The sequence below is a fragment of the Convolutriloba macropyga genome, chromosome 4 (genome assembly GCF_964194025.1).
Source record: "Convolutriloba macropyga chromosome 4, txConMacr16.3, whole genome shotgun sequence".
Classification (NCBI taxonomy): Eukaryota; Metazoa; Xenacoelomorpha; order Acoela; family Convolutidae; genus Convolutriloba; species Convolutriloba macropyga.
In genome coordinates this window covers 52495671-52521787 of record NC_134471.1, presented here as the reverse complement: position 1 = coordinate 52521787, position 26117 = coordinate 52495671, and the positions used below count along the sequence as shown (strand labels likewise).

Below are 26117 nucleotides of genomic sequence, written 5' to 3'. Positions count from 1 at the left end.
TTTCCTGGAAACAAAAAAATTTTTGCTTTTCAACGCTCTATTTATTCTAGCTCGCCCAGAAGTGATCCCCGTCCCCAGTTCAACTTCTGGTCAACAAGTTCGATTCTTCAACCCTGTCGTAAGCGGAGTAAAACCCTTAATACCCAAACCAAAGCCCGTTACACCGCTTAGTAGTCCTATTGTTGCTCAGCAGCAAAGACTGTCAGCAACTATAGCCAATCACCAGCCTGGCAATCAGAGTTCCAAACTGGGAGAGAGTCATCACAATCAACTGTTATCCCAGCAGAGCATACACATTTCCCAAAAGCCGAGTAACCAATTTATGGCAAATCTAGCTGTTTTTAGACATCAGGTACCAACGTCAATTGTAACCTCTGATCTGGGTTCGGGTACAGTCCCAAGCAGCTTGAGTCCAAATCGCCAGAGCTCGAGTAGTTCACAGTCAACGAGTAGTGGACCTCGTTTTTTGAACCCACAACAGCACCAGTCGCAGAAAATCACAGTGGCACCCAAATTGAACGTGAGGCCTGCTTCTGCTAATGCATCACTGGCTTCAAACGGTAAGTGAAGAGATACGCTCTGTTCAGATTACAACTCTCAATATCAAGTAACACGAACTATCCCCTGCCGTGCACATTTTTTCGCGTCGAAGTTAACACAAAATTGTGCTTTAAATTATATCAGAAAATGTGTTTGCATTTTATATCAGCATATGTTCTGTTTGTGCCCCCCCCCCCCCAAAAAAAACGCATGTAGCATTTTTACGTGATGCTTTTTGTAATCGCACGTGCTCGGTAACGGGGGGAGGAGGAGCACAAACGGACTAGATTGGTTTTTGTGAGCCTTCCCGGGAACTCTTATTGAGTTGTATCTTATTTCAGAGGGTTTCCACGAGTCCTTCTTCTTTTCACCGAGTAAAAACAAATGTTAAGCAGCTATTTTTGCTCAAAATGCTAATCAGGGTCAAAATCCCAAGTGATAGTTATCAAAATAGAAACCAACTTGAGTCAACTGGTTAATTGAGCGGTGATCGAATGTGTTTTAGAGGTGAATTCCATACTTCCACTGCCTATTTCAACTTCACAGGCTTCCATTTCAACAGTCCAACTGAAAAATCTGGGCGCAACAATCTCTTCAGCACCTGGGCAAAGTACAGCCACAGTTAGCAGTAATGCAATGCCCCCTTCCAAAAGCAGACCTCCAGTTGCTCCTCCCCCGCCACCACCGCCTCTAATTCGTCCACTTGTGAAGACCATATCGAACCCGGCTAAAGCGACCGCGCCATCTTTAATACCGCCTGCTGGTGTGACTAAGTTGACGGACAGTTTGAAGAGATCTCCTATAGGGAAGAAATCACAATCTTCATCTGCGAAGGCTGAGAAAAGTTCAGCTTTGTCTTCTTCGTTCAAGGAGTTGAGTAAACAGGAGATTCTGGAAGTGGTAAAAAATGCAACCACGGCTGCTTTGGCCAAGAATACAAGCTCTACTGGCCCACTTGATAATGGTGAGTTGTAAATATGGTCTTTTCGTCTTGAGAAACGAGATGAACTGTTGACGTTTGCAGCAATTATTGTAGTTTTGGACAAGTTTTGTCAAAAGAAATGGGTAACGCGGGAGGGCATTGAGTTGCCCTTAAGCTCTCTCAGAGCATTTTGTAAAAAGCCCCCTTAGTAAATCTATAGCCCTGCTGTTACCCCTTCAGCTGAAGAAGGCTACAATACAAACGAGCTCCCGTTAGTCGTTCGAAAGCAGTGCGTCCAACATTGGTATTGTGTTAAGGTGTTCTCAAGTCTTTGGGTTACTGCAAAAGTTACATTTTTTGCAAGGTTATCGCTGCATCTATTAGTACAAATAGATCGTTTTCGGCAAAAAAACGCTAACCTAAATGGCTCCAATATGACTACAAAAAATCGTACCTGTACGGCGTAACTGCCGGAGAGGGGGTACAATTTAATTGTTACGATGAGCTTAGAAATATTTTACCTCAGAGATCTCTCTGCTATGGTACTCCTGGCTTAAGAAAAAATATACGGATCTATTTGACAGTTTACTATAAAGAACAACGTAGCGCTAGTGCGTGGGAGAGTAAACGTTTCAAGTTTGTAGCAATTATGTTAGTCCTGTCGGTCTTTTTAAGCGTTTTTTTCGCTTGACCGATTTTTCGTCTGACGCTTTTGACTTTTCGTCCTCAAAAACGGGATAAACAGGTAGCGGCCAGCGGGCATTAAGTGATCCTAGAGTCTTTCAGCTCTGTTTCTGCTCAAACTGGTTTGGAGACTTATACTTTTGTGATAGGTGGTTGACCCCCCTCTCCACTGTTGCCCCACCCCCCCCCCCCAGCGCTGTTAACCACCACACCCCCATCATCCCTCGGTGAACCCCCCCCCCACTCGTTTCTAGCTCCTAACGAACAACCGCTCGCTAAAAACACGCAAATTTATACTATTTTTGCAACTTTGTTCAAGCTTTTTGAAAATTTTTGACATTTTATGATTTTTATCAGGCCTAGGTGTCAAGGAACCTCCTCTTGGCCCCAATAATAGGTTACTGCATAGTTTCTAGTAGTAATAAAATGGTTTCAACATTTTAACATCATGAATTTTAGCTTTTTTTGACAAAACGTGAGTAGTATAAGTAAATGACTAGTAGTAGTACTAGGGGGGGGGGGGGGGGTCACGCACTGTAAAAAAACGACCCACTCATTTTTACAGTGCGTGACCCCCCTAGTACTACTACTAGTCATTTACTTATACTACTAACGTGCAATATTTTTCAAGTTTTGTGACATTTTTTTTATTCGGGCCTTTACAGACGCAGGGGCCAGAAAACATCCTAATGGTATTGATAATAAGTTACTGACAAATTTTTATTGGCCACGTAATAGTTTTTGAACGTTTGAATGTCCCAAATTTTAGCAGTTTTTTTACAACTTGCTTTTTTTCACGTTTTTTAAATGAATATTTAACGTTGTTTTTTTTTTCAGCAACAATAGTCATGGAATTTCCTCTAGGATTTGATAATATGTTACTCCATAAATTATATATGAAATGGAATGTTTTTCAAGATTTTAATATCACCAATTCAAGCAATTTAATCATTTTTTTGATTTTTTTCCGGCACCAAGTGCCCTGTAATTTGCTCCAAGAATTGATAAGCTGTTGCTTAGTTTCAAGAGTTAATGGTATGGTGATCAATTTTTTTATGACTCCAGTTTTAGTAATTTTCAGATAAAATTAAAAAATTTTCGTTATTGGAAAATTTTTTCTTATTCCAAGTGTACGAATCTTTATGAGCCAGTGAAACTATTTCAGGCTTGACACAGGGATACTTGATAGCCTCTCGAGACAATGAAATTGTTCTTAAGATACTAATATCTGGAATTTCGGCAAGATTTTATTAAAATTTGCAATTGCTTCTAAAATTTCTCAATATTTGTCCTTTTCTGTGTTTAAAGACCATTACTGGCAAACGAAACTTTTTAAGTCGTGGAGATGGGTTACTTGACAGCACCTTAGAAACAAAAAATGTTTTTGAACGTTTTTGTACTGCGAAGTAGAAAATTTTTGTTTTTGCCTTCAGTTTTTCTCTATGATTTATTTACTAACAAGGCTAGAAAACTAGAAGTTGCAGAGTCGAAGCACATCATGGAAAATATTCCAATCTCTTTCTCTCTGTGTCGGTTAGGGTTTTTTTTCTCGTTCACATTTCATCTCTCTCACACACACACGAACTTTATCTCTTTTTTTGTTGATGCTGCACTTCAGCTGCTGTTATGTGGCGTAATGTCATCATCTCTGATCCTCATTAATAATGAGTTATAGTAGAAATGTTTTTTAAATCATAAATGACATAGCAGTCACTTTTAGAAAAATCATTGTTAATTGCTCTCAATTAACAATGAGCAATTTGTAGCAAATTTATTATTCCTGTTTGTCTCTTTTATGCAATTTTTTGCTTGGCCGATTGTTTGCCTGACCCATTTGACTTACGTCTTCAGAAACGTTATAAAAAGGTAGAGCCCAGTTTGCATAAAGTTCTCTTATATCCGTTCAGCTCACTGGTCTTCAAGTATGCGATTAACAGAAATTGTTTAGGAGACATATACTTATGGTCTGAAGGGCGGTTCTTAGAAATTGATCTTACACCCACTCTCACCGCCCCCACATCAGTCCCTTCGATCCACTTTTACCCCCGCTACGGTGCACCCCAGCTGCGCTCATCTTACGCCGCTTCAATTAATTACGCCGCTTCACTTAAGTGGTGGCTAGCTACTGACAAAGCCAACTGCTCGCCGATCGTTTGAGAGCAATTCGCCTGACGTTAGTAGTTTTTGTTACCATTTTTTGAGACTGCAAATCTACGAAGCTATTGTGGCTTATTTTCTGGCAATCTGCCAGCTATGTTTACTTTTTGTGAGTATTATTTTATTATTTTAAAAATTTTGGGTTCAATTATGTAGGAGGTACCTTAGATCTGTAGGATGGTCAACTTTCTACTGCGAGATGTTCGCGGAATTCTTCCGGTTTTGTTTTTAAGGTCTGTTCTTACATTTCAATGATTTTTGAATTCAAATTGAACTTTGGTCATGCCGAAGCAGGAAGTGGAGCAAAAAGGCGAGCTCATTGATTTTTTCTAATAGCCGCACAGCGATAGCTGGGGTTATTATTGGCCTTCTCTTGGTTTTTTACAATTCAAAGAATTTGAATTGTATTGGGGCGCTGTCTTTTTTTTTAAGATCTGTTCACACATTTTCATGATTTTTGAAGTCAAATTGGAGTGGTGATTTTGGTCACGCCGAAACAGGAAATGGAGCGAAAAAGCGAGTGGTTTTTCGGCGTGATTTTTTTCGCTCTAATTTTAAAGTAGAGTGAGGAAACGGTGTTTGAACAAAAATTAGCTTTCTCGATAGTGGTTTTTTGTTCACATGCGGCAATTTCACTTTGATTTTTACTGTTTTTTCGATTTTTTGGATCGGTTTTTTTCTAAATGGTTTTACCAATCCATTCATAGTTCATTCTAGGCCTAGTTTTTTGTATGAACCGAATTTCCATTTCTCGCCAATGATTTTTTTCTTGACATGCGACATTTTGACATTGATTTTCTGTTTTTTTTTAAATTTTTTTATCTGATCTTTTCAATGGTTTTTCCAATTCACTCATAGTCCTTTTCAGGTCTAGATATTTTTTAGTCAATGAAAATTCTTTGAATTGTTTGTCAGCACTTGTTCTGCTATGTTTTTTTACTTCGTCAAACGTTTTTTCGCTTTACCATTTTGCCGCTTTTTCGACATTTTGCGTGAAATCTTTTTGACTTCTCTAGGCTAGTTTCTCTCTTCTCTCATTCTGCTAAAAGTGAATTTGAACATCAGTTGCTCAGCAAAGCAATTCAAAATGAACAGAGTCAGTATAAAAAACTGAAGTCAGAAATAGAAACGGGATAAACCCATAAAGCCCAATTTTAGATGCCCTCTATTTGAACGTCGTTCCTATAAGTCTTAGTTACCATCTCTTATGCTTATTGGTATTGAAAGTAGCCCCTGTAGCCTCTCTCTAAGAAACAGAAGTATGTTCAACTACGAAGAAATGCCATCAAAATAAATCGGACTTAAAAACGTTTTTGAACAAAATTTTTTTTTTCAATATCTTCTATTCTTTCAGTCCCAATCATGCTTATTCGAATCAACGGCGGCTATTTTCCGGCAATCTGCCGGGTATGTTTAACTGCTCTTGAACGAAGTTTCATAGCAATTATTGTAAACGTGTGTGTCTTTTTTATGCAAAATTTTCGCTTGACAATTTTGACTTTTCGAGTGACTTTTACGCCCTTGACTTTTTGCGTTTCGCGTGATCTAAAATTCTCTCAATCACAATTTCAAGCAGCTGAACTCAATCGGCGGCAATTTAATACTAAAAGTCAAATGAAAAGTGCGCCGAAACTGGTGCCATTTTTTACTTTAAATCTTAATAGTGGTATATGTTAACCTCTAATGTGGTTATTTGAAGCCCACTATTGAACTTCTTAGTCCCATTTAGGCTCCCCCGACTTTAGCAGGCATGCAATTCATTAGAGCTCCCTCGAGTAGAGCAATTCTTCCGACGTTTAATCGGTTATGTTTATAGTTTTTTTTCTGCAATCCAAATGGTTTTTATTGTATTGGAGTCCCGATTTTTTAAAAAGGCCTGTTGACAATTTTTTCAACGTTTTGGCATTGATGAGAGGTAAATTTTGAATGATAATGTTAGCCGAACTGGAGTAGTGAAGGGAGCAAAAAAGGCTCGGTGTTTGACGCGTGAAATTTTTTGAAACTGATTTCACGCGTAAATATCAGCTAATCGTTCTCATGCTTTTTTGCTGGGTCTATTATTGGTCTTCTCTTGGTTTTGTTTTATTTCGTCAAGATTTTTGTTTCAATCATATGACCTCACGATCACTTCGAATCTGCTTTTTGTTCGTTCATTCGTGCAGTTCCAAATAAATTTCGTGAGTGACTTCATTTTTCAATCTTGGTTTTTTGTTCCTTTGCTAGATTGTCTTTGGTCACGCGTGACTTACCTCACTCTCAAAAATGACTTCCCCAGTTTCAAAATGGCTTTTTGTTACATTAGTTCATTGAGATAAGGTCAGCTGAATTTGAGTTACTCTACTTGTTTTTATGACTCCAGTTTTAGTAATTTTCAGATAAAATTAAAAAATTTTCGTTATTGGAAAATTTTTTCTTATTCCAAGTGTACGAATCTTTATGAGCCAGTGAAACTATTTCAGGCTTAACACAGGGATACTTGATAGCCTCTCGAGACAATGAAATTGTTCTTAAGATACTAATATCTGGAATTTCGGCAAGATTTTATTAAAATTTGTAATTGCTTCTAAAATTTCTCAATATTTGTCCTTTTCTGAGTTTAAAGACCATTACTGGCAAACAAAACTTTTTAAGTCGTGGAGATGGGTTATTTGACAGCACCTTAGAAACAAAAAATGTTTTTGAACTTTTTTGTACTGCGAAGTTGAAAATTTTTGTTTTTGCCTTCAGTTTTTCTCTATGATTTATTTACTAACAAGGCTAGAAAACTAGAAGTTGCAGAGTCGAAGCACATCATGGAAAATATTCCAATCTCTTTCTCTCTGTGTCGGTTAGGGTTTTTTTTTCTCGTTCACATTTCATCTCTCTCACACACACACTTTATCTCTTTTTTTGTTGATGCTGCACTTCAGCTGCTGTTATGTGGCGTAATGTCATCATCTCTGATCCTCATTAATAATGAGTTATAGTAGAAATGTTTTTTAAATCATAAATGACATAGCAGTCACTTTTAGAAAAATCATTGTTAATTGCTCTCAATTAACAATGAGCAATTTGTAGCAAATATATTATTCCTGTTTGTCTCTTTTATGCAATTTTTTGCTTGGCCGATTTTTTGCCTGACCCATTTGACTTACGTCTCAGAAACGTTATAAAAAGGTAAAGCCCAGTTTGCATGAAGTTCTCTTATATCCGTTCAGCTCACTGGTCTTCAAGTATGCGATTAACAGAAATTGTTTAGGAGACATATACTTATGGTCTGAAGGGCGGTTCTTAGAAATTGATCTTACACCCACTCTCACCGCCCCCACATCAGTCCCTTTGATCCACTTTTACCCCCGCTACGGTGCACCCCAGCTGCGCTCATCTTACGCCGCTTCAATTAAGCGGTGGCTAGCTACTGACGAAGCCAACTGCTCGCCGATCGTTTGAGAGCAATTCGCCTGACCTTAGTAGTTTTTGTTACCATTTTTTGAGACTGCAAATCTACGAAGCTATTGTGGCTTATTTTCTGGCAATCTGCCAGCTATGTTTACTTTTTGTGAGTATTATTTTATTATTTTTAAAAATTTTGGGTTCAATTATGTAGGAGGTACCTTAGATCTGTAGGATGGTCAACTTTCTACTGCGAGATGTTCGCGGAATTCTTCCGTTTTTGTTTTTAAGGTCTGTTCTTACATTTCAATGATTTTTGAATTCAAATTGAACTTTGGTCATGCCGAAGCAGGAAGTGGAGCGAAAAGGCGAGCTCATTGATTTTTTTTCTAATAGCCGCACAGCGATAGCTGGGGCTATTATTGGCCTTCTCTTGGTTTTTTACAATTCAAAGAATTTGAATTGTATTTGGGCGCTGTCTTTTTTTTAAGATCTGTTCACACATTTTCATTATTTTTGAAGTCAAATTGGAGTAGTGATTTTGGTCACGCCGAAACAGGAAATGGAGCGAAAAAGCGAGTGGTTTTGCGGCGTGAATTTTTTTCGCTCTATATTTAAAGTAGAGTGAGAAAATGGTGTTTGAACAAAAGTTCGGTTTATCGGTAGTGGTTTTTTGTTCACATGCGGCAATTTCACTGATTTTTACTGTTTTTTCAATTTTTTGGATCGGATATTTTTCAAATGGTTTTCCCAATCCATTCACAGCTCATTCTAGGCCTAGTTTTTTGTTTGAATTGAATTTTCATTTCCCGCTAGTGGTTTTTTTTATCACATGCGGCATTTTGACATTGATTTTCAGTTTTTTTCTTATTTTTTGATCTGATTTTTTTAAAAAGGTTCTCTCAATTCACTCATAGTCCATTCTAGGTCTAGTTTTTCTGTTTAGTCAATGAAAATTCTTTGAATTGTACGTCAGGACTTGTCCTGCTATGTTTTTTTATTTCGTCATGATTTTTGTTACGACCATATGACGTCACAGCCACTTTTTGTTCATTCGTTCATGCAATTTCAACTGAATTGCATGTGTGACGTCATTTTTCGCTCTTAGTGGAGCGAGTTTTTTTTGTTCATGCGCGTGATTAAATTTTTGGTCACACTTGACTTACCTCACTCTCAAAAATGACTTCCTCAATTTCAAGTTTTTTTTACTTTAATTCAAAGAGATAAAGTCAAATGGGTGTGTGTCACTCTAAATGAAGGTTATTTGAGATCAGCTAATAGAGGCAGCAATAACTTATACAGATTTTTAATCAAAATCTAACAGATAGGCCTTCAATGAAAAGACGAATTATTTTGGTCTGTCTTTTTTATTGTTTTTTTAGACTGCCGATCTACGAATCTATTGCGGCTATTTTCTGGCAATCTGCCAGCTATGTTTTCACTTCAATTTAAAAGTAGCTTGAGAAAACGGTGTTTGAACCAAAATTTGTTTTCTACATTTTGATTTTGTTCACGGGCAGCAATTTGACTTCTGCTTTTACTGTTTTTTGGAGTTTTTTGATCAGTTGTAGGTCTACCTTCTTATAGCCGCCATCATCTCAGCAGATTATTATTGCACTTTTGTCTGCTTCGACGAACAAAAATTTGTTTCGCTTTACCTCATTTTGACCCTTTATCGACGTTTTGCGTGACATCCTTGTTATCAGTGTTCGCCAGTTTGCTCAAAGTGCTTTTAAGCAGCAGTTGCTCAGCAAATAAATCTAAAATGAACAAAATTAGTATCGAAAAATGGAATCAAAAATAGAAACGGGATAAACTCTAAGCAAAATTTTAGATGCCTGCTACTTGAATTTTGTTACTAACTGCTCTCAAACAAAGTTTGTAGCAATTACATTAGTCCTGTGGTCTTTCTTTTTTATGCATTTTTGACCTATTTTTCTGACCAGTTTGACTTTTCATCCTCAAAAACTGGATAAACAGTTAGCGCTCGGTTGGCATTAAGTGACCGCGCAGCTCTCTTAAGAGTCTTACGCCTTACTACTTTCTAAGTATCTGATTAACCAAAACTTTTGAGAGACTATTTCCGGGTGTGACGGGATATTTTTTAGTCTTGAAAGTTTGTCTACCCCCCCCCCCCTCAGTCAGTGTTTGAATTGTAGTTCTGGACTTGTCCTGCTATGTTGCAATTTTTCATACTACGGAGTTTTCTTAACGTTTTTTGTGTAACTTTTCGCGACAAACTGGTAAACCCCGAGTGCATTAAGTAGCTGAGCAAGTCTCCTGGAGCCTGCTAATTATGCTATTCACCGAGGATACTGGGTAGACATAGACATAAGTTCATGGTGTTAAGGGCAACTCTCGTGAAGTTTTGGACCATCGTATCCCCCACTGCACTTCTTCCGCCATCCCCTACCCCCACAATTCTGCTGTTTTAGCCGAAAACTCGCGGTCTAAAGGGCATTTTTGGTGCAGACCCCTCACTGTCTATCCCCCACTTGTGGATAATTTATTTGTTATAAATTTAAATCCTTGTAGAAGGCGATGATAAGCTCTAAATAATTGCTCTCAAGCGAAGTTGGTAGCAATGTTAGTCCTGTGGTCTTCTGCGATTTGTCTGACCCTTCTTCTTGTTGGGCCTCAAGAACGGGATAAACATCTCACCCCCTCTCTCCTCGTATACCCTACTCCTACTCATTCCACCCGTTGCCCAGCACCCCCCCCCCCCCTTACTCAACCCAAACCCCCTTGTTCCAACCCAACCCCTCCCTCAAGCTAAACTCCCTAAGCTTCAGCTGGCTACTGAAGAAGCCAACCGCTCACCAGTCGTTTGAGAGCGACTCGCCCGACGTTTATCGGTTGTTTTTGTAACTCTGTGATCTTACCAACTGCTACAATGGAAGTAATATGGCCCAAGTGCTTCTGCGTGATGTCACTCGTTCCGGAAGGATATTGATGGTCCAGCATTGACTGAGAGAAACCCTGTAACATAGTTATTTCCCCATTCTTAAGGTTTGAACTAACACTAGGGCACGAATTCAAGTTACCAGAAGTTGGTATCACAATCAACATATTCTATACATAATTGTTCCCCTGTCATGGTATTATTTAATAATTCAAATATTAGTTCTAGACATAATCAGGTGCAAATGTACAACAGCTTGAGCTATACGTTAGACCGTTATGTATTCTAGCTAAATGGTAAGAGATTTTTTTTTATGAATTCATATTTTACCGCTACACCATTTAGAGTTTTTGTTAAATCAGTCTTCAAAATTCTGACTGACCTCTGTGTGACTTTCTGACTTTATTTGTATCCTTTTCAGCCACAAGCTCAAATGAGGCAAAAGTCAACACAGTTGCCAATTTGTCATCAGAAAACAACTCCAAAGATGACCTTGTAACTAGTTCAGTTCCCACTGCAGAACCAAAACCGGAAAAGTCGGAAGTCACTTCTGAGAGTATGTATCAGTTTTCAGCGGACGACAATTCTAGAGACAGAATTTTAAAAACATCTGCCAAAACAGTACAAGAATTAATGCTCACATTAGACGTCCAAAGTCACGTTGAGAAACTGCAAAAATTGAGCGGATTTGATTGGTCGGAGTACTTAGCGGATGATGAGTTATCAACCAATGAAAAGGAAGCTCCACAAGAGTGTTTCGAGTCAATAAAAGCCATCAGAGCACAGGAAATGCCCGAAGGAGCCGTGATTGAGTTGCGAAGTCATAAGGTTACTATTTCTTAAACGAATGTCTTCATTTTCCTTAAAATTTTCTGTTTTGCTCGAGCAGTAAAGTACGGATATGTTCTGTTTCAAACCCCAAATTTAGTGGGCATAACTTTGTTGTGCTATTTTACATAGTTGCGTGCTATAAAACTATGCAAAAGTCGTAACTGAGGCTAATAAATGGCAGTGGGTTCCAATAGATCCTAAAATCCTAATAAAGATAACCTAGAAATAGCCCACTTGTGAAGCGAAACTATTTACCTGGATGGTTAGGGTGTGGTGTTTCACATTACCCCAATTATTCCGGAGATTTATACGAAGACTTTTTCGAGGTAGTCTTGTGCACTGGAGCAGAATAACAGTTTGATTGTTGCTCAATAATTTGCAAAGAAATGTGTCTTTGAGACGTATTTTCCATCTTGTTACAGGATTTAGACGCGTGGTGGGCAGGCGCAGTCGTCTACTCAAGTGGGACTCGCATCTTGGTCAGGTGAGTCAGAAACCTGTGAAAAATATTTCGTAAATTCAAGTTCTGAAATAACGGGGCTTATACTAGTAGATGCAGCTCACCGTTAGATCTCAACCAGAAATAAAAGGATGCAGATTGAGGGAGTAACTTCAGACTTATCAATCAATATCACGGGTAGTAGCAAGAAATTTTGGGATTTGTTGGTATCAGTGCCCCCTCAGTAAACTGCCGCCATCCCCGAGTACTTGGTGTAATTAAGAAATAAATCAATTGGTCACAATTATAATATAGAACGCCTTGCTTTTTAATTGCTCTCAAACGAAGTTTGTCGCAATTATATTAGTCCTGTCGGTCTCTTTTTTATGCGATTTTTCGCTTGACCGATTTTAGTCTGACCCATTTGACTTTTTGTCCTCAAAAACGGGATAAACAGGTAGCAACCAGCGGGCATTAAGTGGTCTTAGAGCCTTTCAGCTCTGTTTCAGCTTAAACTGTTTTGGAGACTTATACTTATGGTGTGAAGGGCGGTTCTTAGAGGTTGAAGACACCCCCACTGTTGACGCCCCCCCCCCATATTGCCCCCACCCCCACCGCGCTGTTGCCCCCCATCAGCCCCCCGGTACACTTTATTTTTCATTATTCACGTTTTTCCTGACGCAGGGGCCAGAAAACCTTAAGGGTTTGATAATAAGTTACTAAAAAATTTTTAGTTGCATGGAATAGTTTTCAACTTTTTTATATACAAATTTTAGCATTTTTTTTTATAAAACTTGCAAATTTTTAAAATTTTTCAGGTCTTTCAAGACCCAGGGGCCAGAAAAGATTCTAAGGGGTTTGATAATAAAATATTAACAAATTTTTATTGGACATGGAATAAATTTTCAACTTCTTTATGTCACAAATTCTAGCTGTTTTTTTTTATAAAACTTCTTTTTTTTTCAAGTTTTTTTTGATAATTTTTATCGTTTTTTAAGGTTCTCCAGCCTCAAGAGCCAAGGAACACCCTATATCGTCTGAAAATAGGTTATTGTATTGTTTCTAGTGGTAATGGAATGGTTTTCAACGTTTTAACATCACGATTTTTTTGCAATTTTTTCACAAAACTTGCAATTTCAATTTTTTGACATTTAATGCCAATATTCAGATGCTTTTACCCTCAGGGGTCAGAAAATCTCCGTTAGTGTTTGATAACTTACCGGATTTTTTGGCCATGTTTTAGTTTTCAACTTTTTTAATATCACAATTTTTATCGATTTTTTTAAAGTTTTTTCTTAATATCACAAATTTTGAATTCCTTGCCATTTTTTAGGTTTTTCCAGCCTCAAGAGCCAGGGAACCTCCTCCAGCGTTTGATAAAAGGATACTGCATAGTTTGTAGATGTAATGGAATGTTTTCAAGAATTAATTATCACGAATTTAAGCAATTTTAAAAAAAAATTTTGCCATTTTTTGAAACTTTTTATATTTTCCGACACCAGGGGCCCAAGGACCTCCAGGAGCCCAAAGAACTCCTCGAAGGTTTGATAATAAGCTGTTGAATAGTTTCTAGAGTTAATGGAATGTTCATCAATATTTTAATTACTCGAGTTTTAGCAATTTTTGATTAAGTTTTAGCAATTTTTCAAATTTTTGGAAAATTATTATGTTCCAAGTTGATGGAGCTTTGAGCCAGTGAAAGCTTGAAATATGGATTTTGTATACTTTCTTGGGACAATGAAATGGTTTGGAAGATTTTAATATCTTGAAATTCAGAAACATTTTGTTAAAGTTTGCGATTGTTGTCAAAAATTTTGAATATTTTGTCCTTTTCTGAGTTTAACGATCATTACTGGACAACAGATGGGTTACTTGACAGAATTCTAGAGACAAAAAATGGTTCTGAACCTTTTTTACTACGAAATCTCAAAACTTTTTAAATTTTGCAACATGTTGCAAATTTTTAAAATATCTGTTTTTTTTCTATTTGATTTATTTACGAACAAGGGTAGAAATTTATAAGTTGCAGTGTCGAATCAAGCTAAATCTAGCTTCACTAAACCGTGGCTGGCTACTGACGAAGCCAACCGCTCGCCGGTCGTTTGAGAGCAATTCGCCCGACATTAGTTGTTTATGTTTTCATTTTTTTATTTGGCTCCCTTCGATAGAATCATCATTTGAGAAATCTTAATTAACCAAGAAGTGTTTTGTTTAATCGGTTTTATTGTAGTGTGTATGTTGAAGCAGGAAATGAAACAGAATAGATCCTAGTTGATTTCTGGGGTTAAGTATTTTATCAATTGACTTGAAATTGCGTTTTTAATTTTTCTTGTAGTTTCAAATTTTTCTTGCAGTTTCAGTATGTAATAGTTTTCTGAAAATGTTCTATTTGGCGGAGACTACTCTTCAATTCGCTTCCGGGATTCTTTTGGCTAGGGTCTTTTTAATGTTCTCTTCATACATGTTTTTTGAAGTCAGATTGAAATCGGAGTTGTGATTTTGGTCACGCTGAAACAGGTGGAACAAAAAAAGCAGTGGTTTTTTGGCGTGAAAATTTGTTACTCGAGCTTTCAACTAGAGTGAGAACATGCTTTGTGAACAAATAGGTTTTTTGATGAGATGTTTTGTTCACCTGCGGCAATTTGACTTTCATATTAACAGTTTTCCCCCGTTTTTTAATTGCATCTCACCAGCTACCTACGCCCCAGCACATACCACCGCATAAACACACATCCACCCAAATTCATAACTAAAATCGGCAATTTTTTAAATATATTTCTGAAATTTGTAGGGCTAGTAAAGAATTTTATTGCACGACTCTTCGAGTCGTTTCCGGTATTCTACCTGCTATGATTTTAATACAACATTTTTGGGATCTATTCTGTTTCCCCCCCCCAGTGTTTTTACACCCCCAGTTACAACTTGCATGTTGTTATATAGCACGTTACTATGTAGAAAAATAGCTCGTCCGCCTGGGGGCGTAAAAATGTAAGCTTACTAAGGTGGGGGGCGGTAAAATAGAATAGATCCAATTTTTGCTTGACCGTTTTGAATTTTCTTGTGACCCTCACGCCCTTGACGTTCTGTGTGATATATTTTTCTCCCTCAGTCGCAATTGTAAATAGCTAAATTCAATTGGTGGCAGTTCGAGACAAAAAATCAAATTGAAATTGCGCAGAAATCGGTGTCATTTTTATACTGGTATATGATGACCTCTAATGACGTCATTTGACGCCCCTTTGTTAACTTAAGTCCCCCCTATTCCAGGCTATTTTGTATACTCTGAATTAATTCAGCTTCTGCAACTTATCAGCACATATCGCGTTTACCTTAGGATACTTCTGCCCCCCCCCCCCCCCCCCCCACGACTGAAGCAGACTGAAAGACTAGTAGTCGTTCGATAACAATTCCCCGACGTTAGTTAGAATGTTTTAGAAAGAATGTAATGGATCCAATTTTTTTTCAGCCCAATTGCGATAACGACTATTACTATGTATGAATTTTCTGTACCATGCACAAAGTGACACTAGTTGTCTTGCTAAGTGGTGGAATTAATTGCTCTCAAATAAAATTTACATCAATAATTTCAGTCCTCTTGGATGAAGTCCAAAGGCATTTAGCTACCGAGCAGTTGGTTAAGAGCCTTACTATTCTCTAAGAATTCACTGAAACCGCTGAGGAGACACTCATGGTGTGAGTTTTTTGGATCACTCGACCCCTCTCCATCCTGCACCCCCCCCCCCCCCCCCCCCACTTTAATGGCCCCTCATCCAGTGAAAATAGGATCTCTAAGTTTAAGTTAGTGACTACGAAAACAAGCTGCTCGCCAGTCGTTTGAGAGCATTTGGGACGTTAGTCGGTTCTTTAATGAGTAATTGTAAAGCTAGTAAATGTTTTCGTTGTGCAGATACGCTGGATTCTCGGACCCCGTTGACGACGTATGGCTGGACATGCGAACAGCTGAGATTCATTCTGTTGGATGGTGCAAGGAACAAGGCAAGACTCTCGTGCCACCACCCGGATTCCCACCAAGTCTCATCATGAAAGATGACTGCACTTCAATTCACTCCAATTTCCTCACTTCGGATGAAAGGAGAATGTGTTCTGCTGCAGATAAGTTTATACTTAATGGTACCAATAGCAGGCAATGGGATGAGCAGAATTGGGGGAAACTTTTGCCCAGAAATAAGGAACCCGATTTGTCAGTGGAAAATAACAAGAACGGTCCGACTAGTTCTGATAAATGTGAAGATGAAATGAAGGAAGAAGACAAAATCAAATTTGAATCATTATGCAACCACACATCAGTTCATGATGCCAAAAGTGGCGGAAGCTCAAGTGTTTCGACAGACATTAGTAAATTTAACGAGAGCAAGATTATGAAAATCGAGCCTGTAATGGTTGATCCAGATGAAAAATTATGCGGAAACGAAGTCCGAAGTTGCAAAACTGTACAAGATTCGTATGCTAAAAACCTGAAATTATTCCTTAAAAGATATCTAATGGGACGAATGTCAGTTTGTGAAGCTACAATCGAAAATCAGCAATTTTGGCCGGCGGAGTTCAGGATACCAATTGACGCGAGGTTTGAATATGAATACGAGGCTAAAAAAGTCTGGCTAGTCCGCGTTTTGTCAAATCATGGCGGGCTACTCATGTTAAAATACGAGGGTGTTCCAAATGATGTGGAAGAACACGATTTTTTGGTTTTGTTCACTTCGGATAAGTTGCACCCCGTGGGTTTCGCAATTAAAAGTTTCGACACAATAATGGAACCCCCAAAATTGCTATCAGAATTTGTCACAAGTCAAGAGGAAGTAGTGCGAACATACAAGGCAGGATGGCTGAAACAAGAGAAAGTCAAATTGAAAATGCCTGCTAAGTTTTTCAACCAAGCTTCGACGCATGATCCAACTTTGAGCAATGAAAGTTGTGTCCTAAATGTGACAAGACTTCAGGAGCGAGAGTGTTATGTGAATTCGAAATTAGAAGTTGTGTTCTCCAAGTTGCCCCATTTGGTGTGTGTGGGAACAGTAACAAAGGTTGTGAGTGACAATGCCATTACGGTAAGTCATTTTCTTTGTTAATAGCCGCCCTCATCTTCTCGGCCGGTTATTATAGCGCTCCTAATTTTTTATTACAATTCAAAGAATTTGAATTGTATTGGGGCGCTGTCTTTTTTTGTGAGTGGTGATTTTGGTCACGCCGCAACAGGAAATGGAGCGAAAAAGCGAGTGGTTTTGCGGCGTGAATTTTTTTCGCTCTGATTTTAAAGTAGAGTGCGAAAATGGTGTTTAAACAAAAATTCGGTTTCGCGGTAGTGGTTTTTTGTTCACATGCGGCCAGTTCACTCTGATTTTTACTGTTTTTTCGATTTTTTGGATCGGATTTTTTTTCTAGATGGTTTTCCCAATCAATTCACAGCTCATTCTAGGCCTAGTTTTGTTTGAATTAATTTTTCTTTTCTCGCTAGTGGTTTTTTTTTGTTCACATGCGGCATTTTGACATTGATTTTCAGTTTTTTTCTTATTTTTTGATCTGATTTTTTTAAAATGGTTCTCTCAATTCACTCATAGTCCATTCTAGGTCTAGTTTTTCTGTTTAGTCAATGAAAATTCTTTGAATTGTACGTCAGGACTTGTCCTGCTATGTTTTTTTACTTCGTCGAACAAAAAAATGTTTCGCTTTACCTCATTTTGCCGCTTTTTCAACATTTTGCGTGAAATCTTTTTGACTTCTCTAGGCTAGTTTCTCTCTTTTCTCATTCTTCTAAAAGTGATTTTCAACATCAGTTGCTCAGCAAAGCATATTTAAATCAACAGAGTCAGTATAAAAAAATTGAAGTCAGAAATAGAAACGGGATAAACCCATAAAGACGAATTTGAGATGCCCGCTATTTGAACTTCGTTCCTATAAGTCTTAGTTACCATCTCTAATGCTTATTGGTATTGATAGTAGCCCCTGTAGCCTCTCTCTAAGAGACAGGAGTAAGTTCAACGACGAAATGCCATCAAAATAAATCGGACTTAAAAAATGTTTTTGTACAAAAATCTTTTTTTTTCAATATCTTCTATTCCTTCAATCCCAATCATGCTTATTGGAATCAACGGCGGCTATTTTTCGGCGATCTGCGGGGTATGTTCATGAAAATGAAGTGTTTAATTGCTCAAGCGAAGTTTGTAGCAATTATATTAGTCCTGTGGTTTCTTGTGATTTTTGCTTGAACCGATTTTTCTGATCCATTTGACTTTTAGTCCTCAAAAAGGGGATAAACAGGTAACGCTCTGGGGCATTAAGTTCTCTTTGAGCCCTACGCCTAAACAGTCTCTTAAGAATGCAATTCAACCAAAATTATTCGAGAAAATTTCTTGGTGTGAAGGGCAGTTCTTTGTCTTGAAAGTTTGACGACGGTCATATCCTCCCCCACCCCACACTCATTCACTCCCCCCTCCCCCCCCACCACCACCACCACTCATACCCCCAGTCCACACGCCTCTACCTGTCGATATGGACCCCCCTATCGTCTCCAGCCCTCCCCACCTTACCCCCCCCCCCCCCCCCCCCAATCGCTTAACCCCCTCCACCCCCGTACTCCGCGCTAACACCCCAACACCTCAGCATCGAGCCGCAGCTGGGTACTACCGAAGCCAACCGCTCGCCGGTCGTTTGAAAGCAGTTCGACCGACGTTAGTTGGTTATGTGCAATTGATGTTAAACATAGTACTGGGCTAACAGTAAGAGCAGTTAAATGGCGTCTTTTCTTGGAAGACTGTGACATTTGTTAATATTTTTGTTGCACTATTGGGCCCTTGAAATCAAAAGAAACTCAATCATGAGCTATCAGAGCAATTACAGAGAGTCTTTTGAATTCTTTCTGCAGTTCTATCATTACAACCTGCCCAAACTCATTTTTTTACATTTAACCTGTTTAATGGCCGCCCTCATCTTCTCAGCTGGTTAATTGCATTCGAACAAAGTTTGAAGCAATTAGTGACAGTTTGCTCTTTTTTGCTTGACCGTTTTGACTTCTAGAATGATTTTTACGTACTTGACTTTTTCGTTTCGCTAAATTTTCCTCTCATTAACTCAATTTCTGTCTCATTCACAAGTGTAAATAGCTGAACTCAAGTGGCGGCAGTTCACTACTAAAAGTCAAATTAAAAGTACGAAAAATGGGTGTAATTTTTTTGTTGTTATATTGGTACATAATAACCTGTAATGACGTCATTTGAAGCCGCAATAATGAATTTAGTCACCCCCCCCCCCCCCCCCCCGACGGAAGTTCAGGGAGTGAATCAAGATTGAATAAGATGTTTCGGGTAACAATTTCCAAGAGCAGTAAAAATAAGGCTGGTTTTTTTGTTCATACCTTTTGAAACAGGGCGACAAATGTGAATATTTTTCTCAGGATGTAAATAAATTTTCGCTGTGCGATCGAGTTCTGTTCATGCGCGCCGTTTTCAAAAATCTTTTTTCAGTTTTAATTGCATGTAATTCAGATGAATTAATTTCTTATCACGGATTCTACAGTTTAGGGGGAGTTCAATACTAGTTTGAGCTTTTTGAACAATTTTCAGTCTTTTACAACCAATTTTGATTTGTTTTTCTCTCATTCTGATGGTTTAGAGGATTTTTGAACAATTTTTTGTCTGTTTTGAGGGCCAAAGAAGGGGCAGATGCTTGGTGGAGATACTCTCCCTCATGCTTGTTCGATTTGACTTGATTTGATGGGATCCAATGTCTTGAAAGAATTTTTGAGTGAATTTGGTTAATTTTTTACCCATTTTTGTCGAATTTTCAATTTTTCTGCCTATTCTTCAGTATATCTTTAATTTTGTGGATACTATTCTGTATTTGCTGATAGCATTAGTTGGTAGGAAGCTATTTTTCAAGTTTTGTGTTTTCGGAATGATAATTAAATTTTTTTGATTGTTTATTATCGTGAAAATAAGAAGTATTTGCATGTTTTTTGCGTCCTATTGTTCATCATCATACCTATAGACAGACAAGAACTAATGAACAGATCTATAAGAAGATCCACTGATTTATTTGATCTTCGGAGTGGACATTGATGACGAATTTTGCGGAAAAAACAATCAGAATATTCTGTTCCTTGTTTTTATATCTTTTAGTTTTGGATCAAAGACTTGAATTCAAATGGCTGTCGGTATCTTGAATATAATGGTCCTGCTTAAATCGGATCCTGAGGCGAACGTCGAGTGTGACCTCCAGTTGCAAGCACCTTTTGCTCTGAGATCTAATTCCCTTAGGCTTACCAGAACTATATTCTAACGTGAACTTGGTTACCAGGCCTAATGTTCAATTGTATTGATACCAACTCTGTATCCTCTAATTAAGAAACAGGGGATATGTCTAACTACGAAATCTAATCAAAATAGCTCGCACTTTAAAATTTTATTAATGGGGTTACGGGATTCAATGACGGCTATTTTGCGTCAATCGCCCGGTATGTTTTAAAATTGTTGGCATTCAGTGAGAATTGTTCAATTTTTAGGTTGAACTTGACGACATCAGCATGAAGGAAGGCAAAGACACGCTTTCAGAAACATTTTTTCTCGATAGCTTCAACCTTCGACCTGCTTTATGGTGCGAGCAAAACGACGTTGAACTAACTTGGCCTCTTAACTACATTCCGAACCCATCCATACGACCTAAAAACAAACTGCATCCTTGTAATGACTTTATATGGCATGACTACCTTATGCAATATGGTCGACGCTGCTTCCCGAAAAACTTCCTCAAGTTAGCCCAACAGGAGAAGCATCAAAGAGAGCAAATCTGTTCTGCAGCTGTTACTGAAAGCTTTAAAATTGGGCATAAAATGGAAATAATTAACCCATTGTGTCCAAGATTTATAAGCCCGTGTACTGTGATAAAAGTCGTGGGAAATGTTGTGTTAGTTGAAATTGATGGTTGGTTCTGTGACTCTGAAAATGAGAAGCCATTGCGAATCTTTGTCGATGCAAAAAGTCATTCGATTTTTCCAGCGCGGTGGAGTCAAAGCAATGGCTGTCCTTATTTTCTGATTCCTCGACAAACGACTTCAAACGATTCCAAGCAAGAGTCAAACATTGCAGCTACTAGACGTGAGGAACATTTGCAGGAGTTGAAAATCTTTGAAAGACCAATAGCCGATAATTACAAAACATTCAGCGACATTCCTTCTGAACGGGAGTTGAAATTGTTCCATTCCAATTTTACCAATAAATTCTGGTGCCCTAAAGTGTACGTCAACTTCAAGTGCTGCAAAAACCCAATTTTTAGTCGATACAGATTATCGTGTTTGAATCAAAGTTATGGACCCGGTCTATCAATTTACGTTATACGCTCAATCTTGAACTGTTTGATTTCTTGTTCTGTGAAACCTTTTCAAGTTTTCAGGGAAATTATCGTTATTTGTTCACAGTTTGATAGCTTCGCCACAAGTCAAGCTTACATTAAAGCGAAATTCAAAACTAAAAATCTTCACGCATTTGTTAAACTTCCCGAATTTTTTTCAGACTTTGAAGAGTTTATTCAGATGGTTCTGAGAAAACTGGGATGTTGTGAGAATTTGTTCACTCTTCGGTCATTCCCGAAAAGAGTTTGTGAAAGTGCTGATTGCTTAGCCAATTACAAAACTTTAACCGCTCAAGAGTTAACTGATTATAAAGAATCGGATTCTCTAACCAATTCATATCTAAACAGAACACGCGGCAGTATGAACCGTAATAAAAAACGCAAGAAAAAGAAAATGCTTTTTTCGACACATAAACGCGGAAACAATCAAAACGGCTCTGATAAGGCAAAGAATGGGTTAAGTTTGCCAAATAAAAAAGGTGCTAACAAAACGGGCAGTGCTATTAACACTAGCAGTGCCAAACATGATGACAAAATCCCATCAGACAATAGTTTGCCCGGATCGCGTCCTCTTACACCGCACTCGGAATCGCCTGCCGATACGACAGATTTCGGAAAGCTAATTACAGTTGAGCCCAAACGAGGTTTTGTGAAGTTGAAAAAGAATGCATCTGTCACGCCAATTACGACGTCGAATCCGCCCGGACGCGAGAAAAGCAAACGACATAAAAGTGTCTTTTCGACTGTCAACATGATTGCCAAAAATGAAATCGAATTTGAGGACTTTATGCTAAGTGAGACATGTAGCAGTGGTGTGAAACATGGTGATGCTGGTTCTTCTAGCTTGCTGAGTGAAGAAAGTCGATTCAGACCCATTTCTCCTGATCAAGGTAAGACCAGTTTGTCATAGTGAGGGTGGGTACCTTGAAGTTATTGTGAGAGTAACATGCTGACAAAGTATACTGAACGTCCAAAGTAAGTTAGCAATCCCTAATATTACTAAATAATTTGTGCGTCTCGTGGAATCTGTTCAATTGATTATCTATCCATCAATTTAAGCAAAAAAAACTTTGCCTTGTAAATTCAACCAATTAACTGTTTCCGTGGGACTCAAAGTACTGCTGCTTACGGAAAAGTGGCCAACTTCTATCTGGATTTTTCTGCAAGCAGGGCTGTAAGTTTTTCTGAATGCAGATCTAATTTTGTTGTTCAGTATAGGTAATTTACAGCACACGTTAGAAATCCTTGTTCAACAGCATTGGCTCGATTTGCTTAACTGACGCCTTATTTTTTGCAGGATCTGAAAAAGAGCAACCCTCAACTTCAGAAGCTAATCCACAGGCGTCGTCAGCGTCTAGCAGATCTTCCACAATCAATGTACGTAACGATCACAGAAATGCAAAAAATCAAAGGCGCTCATTGCTCTCTTCGCCGCAAAAACAAAGTCCGAAAGGTCCAAAATCTCGGCAATCGTCAAGCGACAAAACGAGTTCACCTCACTGCAGCAAAGACAAAAGTAAAAGCGAGTTGACGGTAACTTCGATTAAAATGTCGACAAGAAAACGAACCCAAAATGCGCAAGCAAAAGTGCCCAAGCGATACACGAGAGCTGCCAATCCGCTGCAAAAGTCAGATCCTTTGAAGTGGTCTACGGAAGAATTATGCTTACATCTGAACACAACTGAATGTGCTGATTTCTTGCCTTTCATAAGGCGCGAAAACATAGACGGACAAAGCTTTTTGTTGCTGAATTTCACAAATTTAGTTGAACTGTGTGAAGTTAAAAAAGAGCTAGCTTTAAAAGTTTGTTACCAAGTAGCCAAGTTGAAAAAGCAGTACTTACATATTAATGGATCTAAAACTGACGATAGCAATAGTTCAGGATTTGGAGATGTTTGACAAACTTCAGTAGAAAAGATTTGCCAACGGTATGATACGTTAGTCGAAAACTTAGTGAAATGACCAGGCACAAACGATGTCAGTTAAAATTAATAGTTTAAAAAGCGATAATTTAAGGTTGATTGGTGCTAAATGTTGATACTCATCTAATATTAGAAATTTATATTGTACTTTGTTTCCTGTATTGTATCCAAGTTTCTATGCTTTGTTTATAAAGGCAATAGATATTTACAATCTATCTTTTCACCAGCTGCGCTAGAGTCCTCTAGCAAAGATAACCTTAACATGCCAGTGTTTTTGTTCAACAAGATTTTATGCCCCTCTTAAGGTTAGTTTTTTGATCGGGCCTATGCATGCGATTCTCATTTTGGTGGTACTGTAAATTGATTGAACTATCGGTAAACTTAATTAGACCCCAATTTTGTGGCTAATAAAAAGCACAAATTAATCTGAGCTTGTTCACTAATTTCAAGTTTTTCTCATGTAATCAGTAGAACGTTTTCAACTTCGAAATAAACTACTTGTTCCAAAAGTTAAGCATAATTTTTGGAGAAATCCTTTGCAAGCTTCTGAGAAGATCATTCACAAATTTTTCTTGCTCAATTTCCTGAAACCACCGCCTTCAGAATAACTTGAACTCTACAACTGACCCTGCGAACATGCACGACTTTAAGCATGGAGATAAAATTCCGCGCAGCTTATAACAGGTGCTCATTATGAAGCAGCAGTGAGCATGACCATCCAGTAAAGTGAAAATAAGACGTCTTTATAGATGTGAAGCTGTAAGCTGAGCGTAGTTATATTGCGGCGTTCGTGGGTTTACAAAAATTTTGAATTGTATTGAGCTGTCGTTTTTGAGACTCGAAGCGGACTATTGGAGAAGTGTCTTTGAAAACAATTTCATTGGAGTGAATTGTGGAGCAGGTAAAGAAAAGGAAAAGGTAATGAAAAGCTCGAAAAAATTGAAGTTTGGATGCTGAACAAAACAGAAGAGTGGAGTGAAAGCAAAATGGTTTTAATTCATACCTCTTCGAGAGAGCGAAAAACTGAGGTGTAAAAAAATCTAGGAGTTTTGCCCTTTTGTGGAGGAGGCTTGATGATGTTAACTTCCAATTCCTTTTGATAGTGGTTTGAAAGTTGCTGGCAAATACTATGAGTTTTTCGCTAATTTAAAGTTTTCATCTGTTTTGCTGTTTTTTAGACTAAATTGAGCGATTTGTTGAGAGAGACGTTTTGTGAAAAATGTCAGCTTTGTTTCGGTGGTCTGTCGGCAATAAAAAAATTTACAAGAAACAACTGCTCTTGAGAAGCAAAAACCAAATAAAATTGAAACAACTATCTTTTTGCTGTTTTCCGCGGCTTTTTGAATTAACATTTTTAATTGCAAAAAAAAATTCCATATAGAATATTTACGTCAACAGAGAAAGTATAGGACAAAATATTGATTAAAGTTGTAAATTTCTGCGAGAACGTAAACCAATACTAAAATTCACTTCTATTTTATTGGAAAATCGATTCGATTAAAAAACACTATTGGCTGATATGGGATGCTTGAGACAAGAACAAACGAACATAAAATTTTTTAACGGAATCAAGAGCTAATGGCGTGGTAAAGGTTCCATCGGGCATATCTTGAACGCGAAGAAAAGAAAAAGAGCGTTTCTTTCTGTGTCTTCAGGAGCTAATTCATAATAATCACGTCAAATCAGAGTTTTATGTTTCTAAGTTAAACGATTTTTTCAATAATAAACAGTATTTCAAGTATCGTTTCTTTGAACAATAACTGGTTGTACAAATTAAAAAAAACAAATATACTTTTTTTAGTTCTTTTCAATTTAATTAAAGCAGTTTTGTTCAACTTTTCAAAGCATTTTTTCATTTATTGGACCAATTAAGTTACCGTTAAAACCACAGCCGAAAATTTAATAAAATATTTTAATCCCAAAGATAATAACGAGAAGGAAAAAATCTTCTAATTTTTTCGTCTTTCTTTCCACTTTAAACTGTATAGTGTCTTATAGTTAATTGTTCTGTTTTTTAAAAGATAACAGATCCAAATAAACATCTGCTACACTCATGCTCTACAAAAAACAATAGAGAAATAGAGATCAAGTTTTCCAGAAAGGACGCAAAAAAACAAAAATAATTGAAAAAAAATCATTCACAGTTTTGCTGGTTTCTGTGGCTTCTCACAACAGATATTTTAATTTGCAAAAAACACCTGTACAAGAGACTATCTAAGTCAACGGAATAAGCATTTAAACATAATTATTACTTTTATGGAATAAGAATAAGAAAAAACCAATGTTTTTCTTGAAAACGTTGATAAATTTTGTAAAACTTAAGATCCACGCCTTCTATTTTGTTGAAAACTTGTTTCAAATAACATTTCGCGATATTGTGTCAAGATACGATATTTAAAACGAGAAACAGAGAAACTATGGATGCTTAACAAAATAGGAAAAAAAATTTTCTCCAACGAATAATGTGAACAACTTACTAGCGTGTTTTTTTTAATCTGCAAACATGTAAATAAAACTAACCACTTGGTTAATGTTACATGTTAGAAATTTATTAATCAAACATTATTTTTTTATAATTTATAACAAACTAAGGTTCGGTTTTCGTAAAATAATTTAATAAAAAATATGGTTAAATCCTGCAACCCTTCTGTCTATTGGAACTCTTTCGTGTCGTTTAAGCATTTCCTCTGAAACTTTTTGTTTAAATTTGGTCTTCGACGTTTCTTTTCTAATTGTAATTGGAAGTGTGTTCCATTTTCGAATAAAGTTACGAACAATTGAACCATTACTCCATTTTGACTTACATTTTTGTTCTAAGAAAAGGTTATGGGTTCGTTTGTTTACAATAATAGGCACGTTTTCTAAAAATCTGAACTGTTTATTAGAGCGATTTCTTGTTTGTTGGAGAATATTGAAAAACCTATTTAAAGACACCCGTGTTATTTGGAGCTCTGCTGGAAGAATTTTAGTCTCCAGAAGTAGATCTCT

At 37.6% G+C, this 26117-nt stretch overlaps 1 protein-coding gene across 6 annotated transcripts in view; it reads left to right on the top strand.

Moving 5' to 3' along the window:
* Window positions 1–23344, top strand: part of LOC142337742 (uncharacterized) — a 42608-nt gene extending 19264 nt beyond the window's left edge. For all 6 annotated transcript variants that reach the window (XM_075387223.1, XM_075387224.1, XM_075387226.1 and 3 more), the window contains exons 3-9: window positions 51–560; window positions 1046–1504; window positions 10999–11405; window positions 11831–11892; window positions 15755–16913; window positions 20363–22097; window positions 22505–23344. In XM_075387223.1, coding sequence (XP_075243338.1) covers window positions 51–560; window positions 1046–1504; window positions 10999–11405; window positions 11831–11892; window positions 15755–16913; window positions 20363–22097; window positions 22505–23106 — 4934 coding nt within the window. In that variant the 3' untranslated portion in view covers window positions 23107–23344. The remainder of the gene's footprint in view (window positions 1–50; window positions 561–1045; window positions 1505–10998; window positions 11406–11830; window positions 11893–15754; window positions 16914–20362; window positions 22098–22504) is intronic.
* The last annotated feature ends 2773 nt before the right edge of the window (window positions 23345–26117 follow it).